This window comes from Rattus rattus, chromosome 9 (assembly GCF_011064425.1).
Source record: "Rattus rattus isolate New Zealand chromosome 9, Rrattus_CSIRO_v1, whole genome shotgun sequence".
Classification (NCBI taxonomy): Eukaryota; Metazoa; Chordata; class Mammalia; order Rodentia; family Muridae; genus Rattus; species Rattus rattus.
This window is the reverse complement of record NC_046162.1, coordinates 28,762,892-28,778,345: the sequence shown is the minus strand read 5'-3', so window position 1 is coordinate 28,778,345 and position 15,454 is coordinate 28,762,892. Positions and strand designations below refer to the sequence as shown.

Genomic DNA, 15,454 nt, shown 5'->3' with positions numbered 1-15,454 from the left:
GGCGGAGAGCTCAGGGAGAGCGGTCATTGAGATCCTGGCCTGCGAGAGCGACTCTCAGACACCCCCAGTCATCACCACCACCCCAAGTCATCCCCCGACCCCTCTGTGCGCTACCACTTACTTGTGGTCCATTCCGGCTCGCATGCCGCCAGCGGCCACTGTAGCTGTAGAGCGAGAGCCAGCAAGCAGAACCGGGCGACGCCCGCGCGCCCGGGCATGATAGCAATGGCCCTCTCACTGTCCGCAATCACACATCCCCTGCCATTGCCTGCCCCCGGCCTAGCGGCGGCGGCGGTTTTCAAGCAAACGCTGGCCTAAAAGCCACCCAGCCCACAGCCCAGACGCTCCGCCCCTAGCCCCTCAGGGCTCAGCCTGGAGAGGGAGGAGTGGAGGCGCCACGCGGAGGAGGGGGGTGGTGGTAGCTGGAGGGACAGCAGGGGAGGAGCGAGCGAAGCCCCCTGGGAGCATCGCTGACTCAGGTGAAGGACACCCAGGGGGAAGAGATGGTCCGAATTTCTGAAATAATTCATCATTTTGGAGACCTGGAAGGTTACAGGGCTGGGATTGAAAGTGTTAAATCCAGACCACCACCCCTCCATCTACATCACTGAAGCTAGTTTATTTTATCCTACTTTATGCTAAGCTCTTTGGGCGACTCTTTCCAGCGCTGCCTTCCAGAACTGACTACTCTTGTAGGCAGGCTCTGAAAGAGTTAATTCCAAGGCACTGAAATAAGTGCTAAAAGAAGTTGTTTTCTTATCAGGACTCCAATCTGGGCCTTTAGTCCATTCCTTCTGACAGGGGGGAGGGGTGGGAGGCGGGGTGGTTGTGGATCCAGCATCCCAGAGGACCGGGCTTCTGTACTCCAGGAGAGCAGAAACCGAACACCAAGCCCAAGAAACAGCCTAGACACAATTACGGAGGAGGGAAGCCTTGGGCTGTGTGGTGGGGACGAAGAGGGGGCAGGAGAGAGCAGAATTTGGGATGGAATTGATGAAACCCACAAGTAATGACTATCACTAAGAAAATTACAGTAGCAGACACTTAGGGCTTGCTTTTATTGACACTCCCTGCGTTCTAAGGCCTCTGATACCTGATCTTGTAATGAGTCGCTGTGGACTGGAAATGTATCTCTGCTGGTAGAATGTTTGCCGTGCACTCATGAAGCCCCGGGTTCTATCCCCAGCACCTCATAATTCCAGGAGTGTGGTGCACCACTGTGATCGCAGCACTTAGCGGGGCGGAGGCCTGAGGATCAAGAGCTCGAGGTTATTCTTTGCTAGGTGGTAAATTTGAGGCCAATCCGGACCGCTTGACACAGTGTAGAAGAACAATGATAATTAGGCTGGTCTTCTGGAGGGGGTAGGTATTAGCATTATCTCTGATATCTCCCTTCTGGGGAAGGGAATCAAACCTGCACAAAGTTAAGTCCCTAACGTCTGGGTTTCAATATTACAAAGCCCGGTGCAACATGCCTTAGTTGATGAGCGATGAACAGAAGAGAAGATAACCAGAAGTAATCTGTATAGAATTGGTTAGCTCACTTTCAAGGGGGAGGTTCTAGAAGCCTAGTCTGGCACCTACTCTTGTCAGTTCCTTTCCCCACCCCCCACCCCCCACCCCACATCCTGAACCTCTCTGGCCAAAGCTAGGGAGCATAACCAAAGGCGTCAGGCCCGTAACTCTCAAAAAGAATGCCTGGGTGAGTCTGCAAGGATTTCACTGGGGGAAGGGAGATCAAACCATTCTGACCACTGGTGTGGACAGGAACTGTGTGAGTTCTCTCCATCTGCTGCGATGGAGAAGCAGATAGTGGCTTAGAGAGTTGCCTTGTCACCCGGGGGCCGCAAGTGGTGTGACTGGTCTGAGGCATTAGAGTCATCTGTCTGTCCTGGAAAGCTGGAGTGTCCAGTCCTACGTGTCACCAGGTCAGATTCTGATAAACTTCTGTTCGTTTGTAAACAACTGTGTCTTCACCTGGCCCTGGCCGTGGGAGTAGAGAGAGCAAGCGCTGGTGTCTTCTGAGGAAACCCATGCTATATGTGAGCCAACACTCATGGGCCCGATAAACCTTATTATCTCTCTGTGGGTACCATTTCCACATACAACTGGGGCTTGGGTTCCAACGAACAAATGAGGGGAGTGATTTTGCTCATCGAATACTATCTCCTCATTCTTCAGAGATCGTGTTTTCACATGCAAAAATGCAAAAAAAAAAAAAAATTCACCAATGTCTTCCAATGGCCCTCAAAGCCAGCTCATACTAGCATAGATTGAAAGTCCAAAATCCCATCTGAACAGCGTCTGAATTAGGAATGTCTGAGAGAGGAGTGGCTTGCCCTCAGGCAAAACTATTCCTCAGTCCTAGGAGCTTGACGAGGTGTGAACATCCTAAGGATAGCATTTCTTTTTGTTGTTTTTCCTTCTTTTTTTTCAAGGTAGGCTTTCTCTCTTGCTTTGACTATCCCAGAATTCGCCCTGTAGCCCAGGCTGGCCTCAAACTCAGAGATCGACCTGCCTCTGCTTCCCGAGTGCTGCTGGGATTAAAGATGTGCACTACAAAGGAGGGTATTTCAAAGAGAGTAATAAAAAAAAAAAAATGGAATGCAGGTACCAAGGAGTCCAGCTTTAGCCAGGCCAAATGTCTTATCTGGCCTCCAGGTGACCTGGCATGGCAGCGTCATCCTTCAACCCCACAGCTCTCTGTCAGAGCCAGAGTATGGGAGCAAAAGGAAGAGAGGACCCTGCATCCTAAAAAAAAAAAAAAAAAAAATGCCCTCGGTTTGTGGTAGGAGTGGAAGTCCTGGTGAACTATGGAAGGTCACTGAGTCCTTGTTCCCTACTCTTCAAGGAGAAGCAGGTAGCTGATAGCCTCACTTATTCCCTGACTGTACTCCTAGGATCCCTTCTGTATCCTCAGCTTCTGCAGAACTGGCTGATGGAGACAGATGAATGACCTCTCAAGTTCTCTCTACTATTTGCAAACGAATAGGTCTAGACTGAGCCAAATCAACAGGGTGAGGTTCCCTTGCAATTCCTCTCTTTTGTCTCTTTCTGGCATTTAAATGAGCAACACCCAGAAATCAAGATGCTTCTGCTAGGCATCTCCACAGCCTAGGGCAGACCTGCTGTGGTTGGGACACAGGAAGTGTCCCCACCTAAGGTCCCTGTGTAGGAAGGTTTGGCCCCCGGCTGCTGGCACCATCCAGAGATGATCGCCTATTGAGGTTGCTGACTTCTTCAGTGGGTTAATCTTTCTGAATGGACCATTGGGAGGTCCATTTGGCTTAGAGGAAGTAAGCTCCTGGGGTTCTGCCTTTGAAGGCTATCTTCTCCACCCGGACCCTTCTTTGCTTTCTGGGGGTAGGGAGGCCATACTCTGAGTTCCCCTCCACACTCCCTTCATAATTCTGTCTTGCTATAGACCTCAGTGCCACGAAGCCGAGTGACCATGGAAAGAAACCATGAGCCCAAATAATTCTCTCCTCCTAGGTGTTTATCTCAGGTCTTTGTCATGGCGATACGAGGCTAACATGGGTATCCAAGTTTGTTTGCAGCTTCTGCTTGGCACAGAACAGTGGAGCACAGTTCATAATGTGGTTCTGACTGCCAACACTGGTTCCTAAGATCTCCCCAGAGTCACTTTGGTTTTTATTTGATGGATGGATGGATGGATGGATGGATGGATGGATGGACGGACGGACGGACGGACGGATGGAAACAGTCAAGACTGGCTTTGAACTTGTGGATATCCTATAATACTGGGATCACAGGCATGAGTTATCAACTCATCTTGAATCACCATTAATGTTCATATTTCTATCTCTTATGTTCACGATAAAATAAGTACCTCCTGGAACTAAGACATTTTCGATTCGTTGGGTTTTTTTTTCCTGACTCAGCCCTTGCTAGAATCACCTAATTTCTGCCTTTCTGCACTCTTCAGGGGACGCTTGGTTCTTTATAAACACACTCCTCACAGCTCTGGAAGCACCCACCCATTTCTCAGCTCCTGAGTCGCCATCGTTCCGGGACACTCAGTTTACCAGCACCTAAATCTGCATTGTTTTGGTAAGAGTGCTATGCCAAAATAACTGATCAGTGCCTTGCGTCACACAATTTACTGTGTCTATTAAGGTGCCTTCGGGGCTAGTTTCTGGTTAGACCTCTCCAGCCTGCAGATGGCTACCGTTTTTTTTGTTTGTTTGTTTTTTTTCAATATTCTGCATTTATGCCCCATTTCCCCACGTGCACAGGGAGGAGGGTTGTAGGAGGGGTGGGAGTGAGGGGAACTCTGATGTCCCTCTTCTTACAAGAAGATGAGTCTTGTCATACGTTGAGAAAATTCCATTTGCTGGCACTGATTTGCTGGGTATTTAAGGACCGTTTACCCTTAGATAATTAGAGCAGAAGGGGCCCAGCCAGGTGGATTAGCAGGTGAAGGTGTTGACCTCCAAGGTTGATGACCTGAGTTTGATAGCCAGGATCCACAGGGTAAAGGGAGAAAACTGGTTCTGTTATGTTGTCCTAAACACACACACACACACACACACACACACACACACACACACACACACACACGGTGGGGGAAGAGAGAAGAAGAATTTCTTAAGAATTAAAAATTGAGGGCTGGAGAGATGGCTCAGCGGTTAAGAGTACCCGACTGCTCTTCCAGAGGTCCTGAGTTCAATTCCCAGCAACCACATGGTGGCTCACAACCATCTGTAAAGAGATCCGATGCCCTCTTCTGGTGTGTCTGAAGACAACTAGAGTGTACTTATATATAATAAATGAATAAATCTAAAAAAAAAAAAAAAAGAATTAAAAATTGAGAGTAGAAGCCTATGAGGAATTGACGAAGCAGGCAGGTTCTTATAGTAATCTGATACCAAGTTCCCAGGATCGTAGTATGTATTTGAAGACTAAAGCCAAGCACAGCATGGGGCCTCTTTTTCTCTTCTTTTGCAACATGTAAGACAGTTTTCAATGCAAAACATTGGACGCAGCATAAACTGTAGAATTTGAGTCACAAGGCAGACCTCAGAGTTTCCTGGAGAAACTTTCCCTTTAGTTTCTGAGGTGCTGTTATGAACGATTCAGCAAAAAAAAAAAAAAAAAAAAAAAAAAACTTCTTTCCTTTACTGTTACCATCAAGCCTGGGAACACGATGGCTGCTGCTTAGAAAAAGAAAACAAAATGAATTGAAAAAAAGAGTGAATGAAAATGTGGGGAAGTGAATAGTGTTCCTAGAAAGGCAAACTTTTTCCTCCCCATGAAGCAGGGTCTCATTATCCCAAGCTGGCCTCAAACATACTAAGTAGCTGAAGATGGCCTTAAACTTCTGCCCCTCAACCCTCTACCTCCAAAGTGCGCTGGTACTACTGTACCAGGAAGGACTTCACGTATGCTGGTCCAGCACTCTACCAACTAAACTCCATCCCCAGAAAACTTCTTAAACAAACAGAACAACTGAAAAAAAAAATAGTATAATAAGAGGGTAGAAAAGTGTCTCAGTGGGTATAAGCCCTTGCTGTGTGAGCACAAAGACCTGAGTTCAAATCCCTGGACAGGAGATCTGGAAAGACAGTAGGTGGCTAAGAACAAGTGCTGTTCTTCAATCTGTGAGCTCCACAGTCTGTAGCTCCAGTTCCAGGGCATCTGACACCCCCTTCTGGCCGCCGTAAGAACCTGAGCGTTCTTGCCATTTTTCTCACACAAACACATAGATACATAAAAATGAATCTTCAAAAGAAGGAAGGAAGGAAGGAAGGAAGGAAGGAAGGGAGGAAGGAAAGAAGGGAAGAAGGAAGGAAGAAAAAAGCATAGTGCCCAGGTTGGGAAGAGTGTGGAGACAGATACATCCCCAAATGTCACAGGTTGGGAAGAGTGTGGAGACAGATACATCCCCAAATGTCACTGGTCAGCCATAGTTGCAGTTCAGTGAGAAACCCTGTCTTAAAAGAATAGAAGGGGTTGGGGATTTAGCTCAGTGGTAGAGCACTTGCCTAGCAAGCAGAAGGCCCTGGGTTCGGTCCCCAGCTCCGAAAAAAAAAAAAGAAAAAGAAAAAGAAAGAAAAGAATAGAAGAGTGCTCGCTTCGGCAGCACATACACTAAAATTGGAACGATACAGAGAAGATTAGCATGGCCCCTGCGCAAGGATGACACACAAATTCGAGAAACATTCCATATTTTTACAAAACCAAATTTACACAATATCTCTCTACAAACCCAGCACTACAAAGGAAAATAAATGGTAAAGCCCAACATAAGGAGGCAAGCTACACCCTAGAAAAAGAAATAAACTAATTGTCTTGGCAACAAAACAAAGAGAAGAAAAGCACACAAACATAATCTGACATCCAAGTATGAATATAACAGGAAGCAATAATCACTATTCCTTAATATCTCTCAACATCAATTGTCTCAATGCTACAACAAAAAGACATAGATTAACAAACTGGATATGCAATGAGGACCCTGCATTCTGTGCCTACAGGAAACACACCTCAGAGACAAAGACAGACACTACCTCAGAGTGAAAGGCTGGAAAACAACTTTCCAAGCAAATGGTAGGAAGAAGCAAGCTGGAGTAGCCATTCTAATATCGAATAAAATCGATTTTCAACTAAAAGTCATCAAAAAAGATAAAGAAGGACACTTCATATTCATCAAAGGAAAAATCCACCAAGATGAACTCTCAATCCTAAATATCTATGCTCCAAATACAAGGGCACTTACATACATAAAAGAAACCTTACTAAAGCTCAAAGCACATATTGCACCTCACACAATAATAGGGAGAGATTTCAACACCCCACTCTCATCAATGGACAAATCATGGAAACAGAAATTAAACAGAGACATAGACAGACTAAGAAAAGTCATGAACCAAATGGACTTAACAGATATTTATAGAACATTCTATCCTAAAGCAAAAGGATATACATTCTTCTCACCACCTCATGGTACTTTCTCCAAAATTGACCATATAATTGGTCATAAAACAGACCTCAACAGATGCAGAAAGATAGAAATAATCCCATGCGTGCTATCAGACCACCATGGGCTAAAGCTGGTCTTCAATAACAATAAGGGAAGAATGCCCACATATACATGGAAGTTGACCAATGCTCTACTCAATGATAACCTGGTCAAGGAAGAAATAAAGAAAGAAATTAAAAACTTTTTAGAATTTAATGAAAATGAGGGTACAACATACCCAAACTTATGGGACACAATGAAACTGTGCTAAGAGGAAAATTCATAGTTCTGAGTGCCTACAGAAAGAAACAGGAGAGAGCATATATCAGCAGCTTGACAGCACACCTAAAAGCTCTAGAACAAAAAGAAGCAAATACACACAGGAGGAGTAGAAGGCAGGAAATAATCAAACTCAGAGCTGAAACCAACCAAGTAGAAACAAAAAGGACTATACAAAAAATCAACAGAACCAAAAGGTGGTTCTTTGAGAAAATCAACAAGATAGATAAACCCTTAGCCAGACCAACGAGAGGACACAGAGAGTGTGTCCAAATTAACAAAATCAGAAATGAAAAGGGAGACATAACTACAGAATCAGAGGAAATTCAAACAATCATCAGATCCTACTACAAAAGCCTATATTCAACAAAACTTGAAAATCTGCAGGAAATGGACAATTTCCTAGACAGATACCAGGTACCGAAGTCAAATCAGGAACAGATAAACCATTTAAACAACCCCATAACTCCTAAAGAAATAGAAGCAGTCATTAAAAGTCTCCTGACCAAAAAGAGCCCAGGTCCAGATGGGTTCAGTGCAGAATTCTCTCAGACCTTCATAGAAGACCTCATACCAATACTATCCAAACTATTCCACAAAATTGAAACAGATGGAGCACTACTGAATTCCTTCTATGAAGCCACAATTACTCTTTTACCTAAACCACACAAAGACCCAACAAAGAAAGAGAACTTCAGACCAATTTCCCTTATGAATATCGCCACAAAAATACTCAATAAAATTTTGGCAAACTGAATCCAAGAGCACATCAAAACAATCATCCACCATGATCAAGTAGGCTTCATCCCAGGCATACAGGGATGGTTTAATATACAGAAAACCATCAACGTGATCCATTATATAAACAAACTGAAAGAACAAAACCACATGATCTTTTCATTAGATGCTGAGAAAGCATTTGACAAAATTCAACACCCCTTCATGATAAAAGTCCTGGAAAGAATAGGAATTCAAAACCCATACCTAAACATAGTAAAAGCCATATACAGCAAACCAGTAGCTAACATTAAACTAAATGGAGAGAAACTTGAAACAATCCCACTAAAATCAGGGACTAGACAAGGCTCCCCACTCTCTCCCTACTTATTCAGTATAGTTCTTGAAGTTCTAGCCAGAGCAATCAGACAACAAAAGGAGATCAAGGGGATACAGATTGGAAAAGAAGAAGTCAAAATATCACTATTTGCAGATGATATGATAGTATATTTAAGTGATGCCAAAAGTTCCACCAGAGAACTACTAAAGCTGATAAACAACTTCAGCAAAGTGGCTGGGTATAAAATTAACTCAAATAAATCAGTAGCCTTCCTCTACACAAAAGAGAAACGAGCCGAGAAAGAAATTAGGGAAACGACACCCTTCATAATAGACCCAAATAATATAAAATACCTCGGTGATTTTAACCAAGCAAGTAAAAGATCTGTATAAGAACTTCAAGCCTCTGAAGAAAGAAATTGAAGAAGACCTCAGAAGATGGAAAGATCTCCCATGCTCATGGATTGGCAGGATTAATATAGTAAAAATGGCCATTTTACCAAAAGTAATCTACAGATTCAATGGAATCCCCATCAAAATACCAATCTAATTTTTCAGAGAGTTAGACAGAACAATTTGCAAATTCATCTGGAATAACAAAAAACCCAGGGTAGCTAAAACTATCCTCAACAATAAAAGACTTCTGGGGGAATCACTATCCCTGAACTCAAGCAGTATTACAGAGCAATAGTGATAAAAACTGCATGGTATTGGTACAGAGACAGACAGATAGACCAATGGAATAGAATTGAAGACCCAGAAATGAACCCACACACCTATGGTCACTTGATTTTTGACAAAGGAGCCAAAACTATCCAATGGAAAAAAGATAGCATTTTCAGCAAATGGTGCTGGTTCAACTGGAGGTCAGCATGTAGAAGAATGCAGATCGATCCATGCTTATCACCCTCTACAAAGCTTAAGTCCAAGTGGATCAAGGACCTCCACATCAAACCAGATACACTCAAACTAATAGAAGAAAAGGTGGGGAAGCATCTCAAACACATGGGCACTGGAGAAAATTTCCTAAACAAAACACCAGTGGCTTATGCTCTAAGATCAAGAATCGACAAATGGGATCTCAGAAAACTGCAAAGCTTCTATAAGGCAAAGGACACTGTGGTTAGGACAAAACAGCCACCAACAGATTGGGGAAAGATCTTTACCAATCCTACAACAGATAGAGGGCTTATATCCAAAATATACAAAGAACTCAAGAAGTTAGATTGCAGGGAGACAAATAACCCTATTAAAAAATGGGGTTCAGAGCTAAACAAAGAATTCACAGCTGAGGAATGCCGAATGGCTGAGAAACACCTAAAGAAGTGTTGAACATCTTTAGTCATAAGGGAAATGCAAATCAAAACAACCCTGAGATTTCACCTCACACCAGTGAGAATGGCTAAGATCAAAAACTCAGGTGACAGCAAATGCTGGAGAGGATGTGGAGAAAGAGGAACACTCCTCTATTGTTGGTGGGATTGCAGACTGGTACAACCATTCTGGAAATCAGTCTGGAAGTTCCTCAGAAAATTGGACATTGAACTACCTGAGGACCCGGCTATACCTCTCTTGGGCATATACCCAAGAGATGCCCCAACATATAACAAAGACACGTGCTCCACTATGTTCATCGCAGCCTTATTTATAATAGCCACAAGCTGGAAAGAACCCAGATGCCCTTCAACAGAGGAATGGATACAGAAAATGTGGTACATCTACACAATGGAATATTGCTCAGCTATCAAAAACAATGACTTTATGAAATTCATAGGCAAATGGATGGAACTGGAAAATATCATCCTGAGTGAGGTAACCCAATCACAGAAAAACACACATGGTATGCACTCATTGATAAGTGGATATTAGCCCAAATGCTTGAATTAACTTAAATGTACAGAACACGTGAAACTCAAGAAGGATGATCAAAATGCGAATGCTTCACTCCTTCTTTAAAAGGGGAACAAGAATACCCTTGGGAGGAAATAGGGAGGCAAAGTTTAGAACAGAGGCTGAAGGAACACCCATTCAGAGCCTGCCCCACATGTGACCCATACATATACAGCCACCAAACTAGATGAGATGGATGAAGCAAAGAAGTGCAGGCCGAGAGGAGCCAGATGTAGATCTCTCCTGAGAGACACAGCCAGAATACAGCAAATTCAGAGGCGAATGCCAGCAGCAAACCACTGAACTGAGAACGAGACCCCCGTTGAAGGAATCAGAGAAAGGACTGGAAGAGCTTGAAGGGGCTCGAGACTCCGCAGGAACAACAATGCCAACCAACCAGAGCTTCCAGGGACTAAGCCACTACCTAAAGACTATACATGGACTGACCCTGGACTCTGACCTCATAGGTAGCAATGAATATCCTAGTAAGAGCACCAGAGGAAGGGGAAGCCCTGGGTCCTGCTAAGACTGAACCCCCAGTGAACGTGATTGTTGGGGGGAGGGTGGTAATGGGGGGAGGATGGGGAGGGGAAGCCCATATAGAAGGAGAGGGGGGGTTATGGGGAGGTTGGTCCGAAACCAGGAAGGGGAATAACATTCAAATGTAAATAAGAAATACTCAAGTTAATAAAGAAAAAAAAAAATAGAAGAAGAGAGTTGACGCCCCCCTCCTCTGGAGTATACAGGGGCATATGCACACATGCAAGCACACAGATACCACAACATACATAAACAGATAAATAAAATAATAGTACCCCAAACGCCATATGCATCCATCATGTACAGATATCTATTGTCCATAAAAAAAAAAACAAAAGGTTTGAACCACAATAGTTCAAATAGAAAAACTAAATTGAAAAGTAGCTCATAGGAGAGAAAGGGCAATGGTTAGTGTACAAGCCCAGAGCCAGAGGTGTGTCTTTTAGAGCTACCCTGTGCCACCCTGACACAGGGGCACGTTGACTCCCAACTTCTGCCCTGGAAGGCTTGCTATTTATGTATTGCTGGGGCTGGAGAGATGGCCAGGAGGTTAAGAGTACTGACTGTTCTTGCAGAGGACCTGGGTTCAGTACTCAGCACCCACCAATGGCTCGCAATCATCAGTAAGGGATCCCACACGCTCTTCTGGCTTCCGCAAGTGATGCACATTACAGTCATGCAGGCAAAACGCCCCACACATATAAAAAGAATACAATTTAAAACTGGATATTCTTTATCTTAAAAAAAAAAAGGATATATATGCTAGTTATCAGAAACACCACTTCTTTGTGACACTTCATAATTATATTTCTGGGAAATGATCCTAAAAACAACAGACTCTGCAGTTCACTCACTGATTTATGGGCTTGACACGCTCGGAGTGGGTTATTTATAATAGCGGAAATATTGGAAACAACCTAAAGATCCAACCGTGAAGGAATAGGTCATAAATTACATAATTTCCATATGATGGATTATAATACAGCTGCTTAAAACATAGAGGGTTTATGCTCTGATGTTCAGACAGAGAAAAATGAAAGGTCCGGAATTATATCTAAGCAAAATCTTAGCTAAGCAAAAGAAAGACAGTTTTTTTGAATAAAAAAACTGGAAAGAATTCTGCTGAGATGTTAGCAACAGTCACATCTATGCGGTAGTAAGAGTGTGAATGCTTTGTTCTGTTGGGTTATTTTTTAAATCTCTCTTCCCCTCTCTGTCTGTCTATCTCTGTGTATGTCTGTCTGTGTCTGTGTGACTGTCTCTTTTCTTCCTCCCCCCTCTCTAAATAGTGCAACTTTAGTGATTGAGAAAGAAGTAGATTATAAACATATAAAGAAACACAAGGAAAATCTATCATTTCTCTTTTTTTTTCTTTTTGTTTCTGAGACAGGATTTCACATAGGCCAGGCTATCCCCAAGCTCATTATATGGCCAAGGATAACCTCAGACTCCTCCCCCTCCTGCCTCTATCCCTTCCCAAGTTACTCTGCATGAACAGCTTCTGTCTCCAGCAGGTTTTGCACATGTCCCCTCTCTGAATGGCTGACTTTCTCATGCTGACCTTGAGAACACTGAGCTCCAGGTAGACCTGTTTCTCTCGCATTGATATCGGGCTATTATGATTCAAAGACCACATCATTATTAGAAGCCATTATGCCAGGGGTTAAGTCTCTTCTCTATAAAAGCTGCGTGGCCTTGAACGGAGCAGCCAACTTTTCTGTGTCTCTCTGCCTCATCACAGAGGAGGGTGATGTCCGTGCCTTCCTCCTGTGATTGCACCTGAATCTGAAGGACCAGGAAAAATTCAGACCCCCTAGCAAACAGAGTAGAGCCAAAAACGTAGGTTAGCCAGTTCAGTGACTCTGCTCCAGGAACTAGCTGACCATAAAGTTAGATTAAAATCTTAAAGAACAACCTTGAGAAACAGGAAGCTTCCCCTTGTGATTTTTCACTGGTATTCTCTACATTTTCCAATGATGCCATCCCTACCCTCTTGGGTTGTGGCTTCTTCCTTTAAATATCCCTTCTCCCAGCTACTCAGGGTCGAACTCCTCTACCCCTGTGTGGGATACAAGTCTCGACCCCCAGTGCATTGGTTCCTATCAATAAACCTCGTGTAATTACAGCAAGGACGGTCTCGCGTGAGTTCTTGGGGGATCGAGTCATCCTGAGACTTGAGTGAGGGTCTCCCGGCTCCGGGGGTCTTTCAAGTCGAGGTTGTGAGGTAGCACCTCTTACAGAGTAAGCAGTCCCTGGATACTTCCTGCACTCTGCTGCAATCTTATTCATCCCTGACTCTGATTTCATAAACAGTTTATCCGAGAGCAGTTTCTGTCCTCTTCACTAGGATCCTCAGACCCTGCATGGTGCATCCCCCTCTATCCTCAGATACCAAGCTTCGGAGTTTGGGGCTTGCCAGCCTCTCAGACAAATAGAAAGCCTGCTGGCTGCTGAGGGTGACCTGAATGCTCATTCTGCACTGCATCCAAAAACCCAGATTGTTTTATTAATTAGTGCGGAAATCCAGGAAGGCCTGCCCCTCAGGTCCAACCTGGCTGGACCTCTTCCTCTACCAGCCTTCTTTCTCCATCCTCTTAGTCCTGGGTTTCCTTTATCTTTCTTTCTGAGAGACTCTTGCCCTCTGTTAATTGCACGAATGGCAAACTTACTCTTTTTTCTTCTAACCCAGCAGTTCTCAACCTGTGGGTCACGGCCCCTGTGTGACTTGACCAACCTTTTCACAGGGGTTGCCTAAGACCAGTGGAAAATGGAAAACATAGATATTTATATTGCCATTCATAACAGTAGCAAAATTGCAGTTAATGAGGTAAAAATGAAAATAGTTTTATGGTTGAGAGTCACTACAACACAAGGAACTGTATTAAAGGGCTGTGGCGTTAAGAAGGTTGAGAATTACTGTTCCAACCCAACCTCTGGCACTTGAGAAACTTTGCTGTTTCCAGAGCCACACACACCACCAGCCATTTTCCCTGCAGACACAGAAGTAGGTAAAGAGGGCCTGTTGTTCCTCCTGGCTGGTTCCTTGAGAAACTCTTGGGAACTTTTCAGGGACCACTTCGAGGTAAGAAATTAGCCTTATGGATGCTCGCAGCCAACCACTGAACTGAGAACGAGATCCCCAATGAAGGAGTTAGAGAAAGGACTTAAGGAGCTGAAGGGGTTTGCAACCCCACAAGGAAAACAACATCAACCAAACAGACCCCCCCAGAGCTCCCAGGGACTAAACCACTATCCCAAGAGTACACAGGGATGGACCTATGGCTCAAGCTGCATTTGTAGCAGAGTATGGCCTTGTTGGGCATCAATGGGAGGAGAGGCCCTTGGTCCTGTCAAGGCTCTCTACCCCAGGGGAATGTCAGAGCAGGGAAGTGGGAGGGAGTGGTGGGTGGGTGGGGGAGCACACTCATAGAAACAGGGGAAGATAGTGGGTTTCTGGAGGGGAAACCAGGAAAGGAGATAACATTTGAAATATAAATTTAAAAAAAGAAAAGGAAAAAATAAAGAGAAATTAGCCTCAGCCCATCCAAAAGTTATAGCAAGAGCAATAATAACCCTATATGCCCAAAGAGAGCCCACTGGCCTGTCTCCTAAGAAAATTTAACAGCTGGGCCTCAAGTTGGATCCTGTTCTGTCCCTAATATGCTCTTGACAACCAAAACTGGTGGCCTAAATTGTTGGAACCTACCATTTTGTAAGACTTTGACAAAATTCCTGCAGTGAAATTGCAAATAGTCCAGAGTTCTCCATCTCTAAAGGTTCTCTAATCTCCACTAACACTACTGTTTCTAAATGTTAGGACTGGGTTTTTTTTTAGCTCAAACTTCTAAACAGAATTTCCCAGACTTTCTCTCACTCTTCCATTGAGTGGACAAGTCCTGTCCCTGCCAAACTTCCTCAAAGGGGCTCCTACCCAGGCTGTCTCTCCACACTCACTTCTCCACACACACCCATCCACCCACCACCGCTGTCCTTCTTTCCCCTAGTCCCTAAGTTTGCCCTCTGAGTGCCTGGGAGATGAACAGCTGGTCCATAGATCCTGTTTTCCTTTAACACAAAAGGTCTTGTTGAGGCCTGGGGCCTCCTCCCTCCTGGGAAGCCCCTAAATCCGGCCCACAATAAGAAGACAGTCTAGTCCATATGGTTTCTGACGTTTTTTAATTATCCAGGTGTTCTACCATTGAATCCTATCTGCGTTATGGCACCGAATGGGAGCTGCCAAGATAAAGCAGCGGCAGCCGGGATGGAGCCACTGTGCAGGATTCTGAAGACTTAGGACTCACCAAGAAGCTGCCTCTGGAGACGGGATTTGTCCTCCCACTTCAGACTCCAACCCGGTTATCTCAAAACATCTTCCAGAAACCCTGTCCTGGATCAGGTTGGCCCCCTGACTCTGTGACAAAGGAAGAGGGGAGATAACACAAGAGCGCAAGAGTGAGGACATTACACTCCCAAGGACAGCTAATGGGTAAGCTATCTCCGACTATTATTTATCCCACAATACAGAGATGTCTGCAATAAAAACAGTTAATGGGAGGCTCACCCATGGAAAGGACAGAGAGGACCCTCTGCCTGGCCAATAATTTCAATATAGTAGTTTTGTCAGGGTTCCTTAGTCGGTTTTTAGGGGAGGTTGTAACAGATTTAAGAACTTTTTTGGTTAGATGATTCTGTATACTGTAGAAATAC

General features: G+C 44.3%; 1 protein-coding gene and 1 non-coding gene across 2 annotated transcripts in view; one reads left to right on the top strand and one right to left on the bottom strand.

Annotated features, from left to right (window-relative positions):
- Positions 1-351, bottom strand: part of Adam19 (ADAM metallopeptidase domain 19) — a 90,187-nt gene extending 89,836 nt beyond the window's left edge. The window contains exon 1 of the mRNA XM_032912071.1: positions 122-351. Within this exon, the coding sequence (XP_032767962.1) occupies positions 122-218 (97 nt within the window). The 5' untranslated portion in view covers positions 219-351. The remainder of the gene's footprint in view (positions 1-121) is intronic.
- Positions 352-6,087: 5,736 nt separating this feature from the next.
- On the top strand, positions 6,088-6,194 carry LOC116910760. Its single transcript, XR_004389270.1, has one exon. It is a non-coding gene; the product is annotated as a U6 spliceosomal RNA (small nuclear RNA).
- Positions 6,195-15,454: the final 9,260 nt, after the last annotated feature.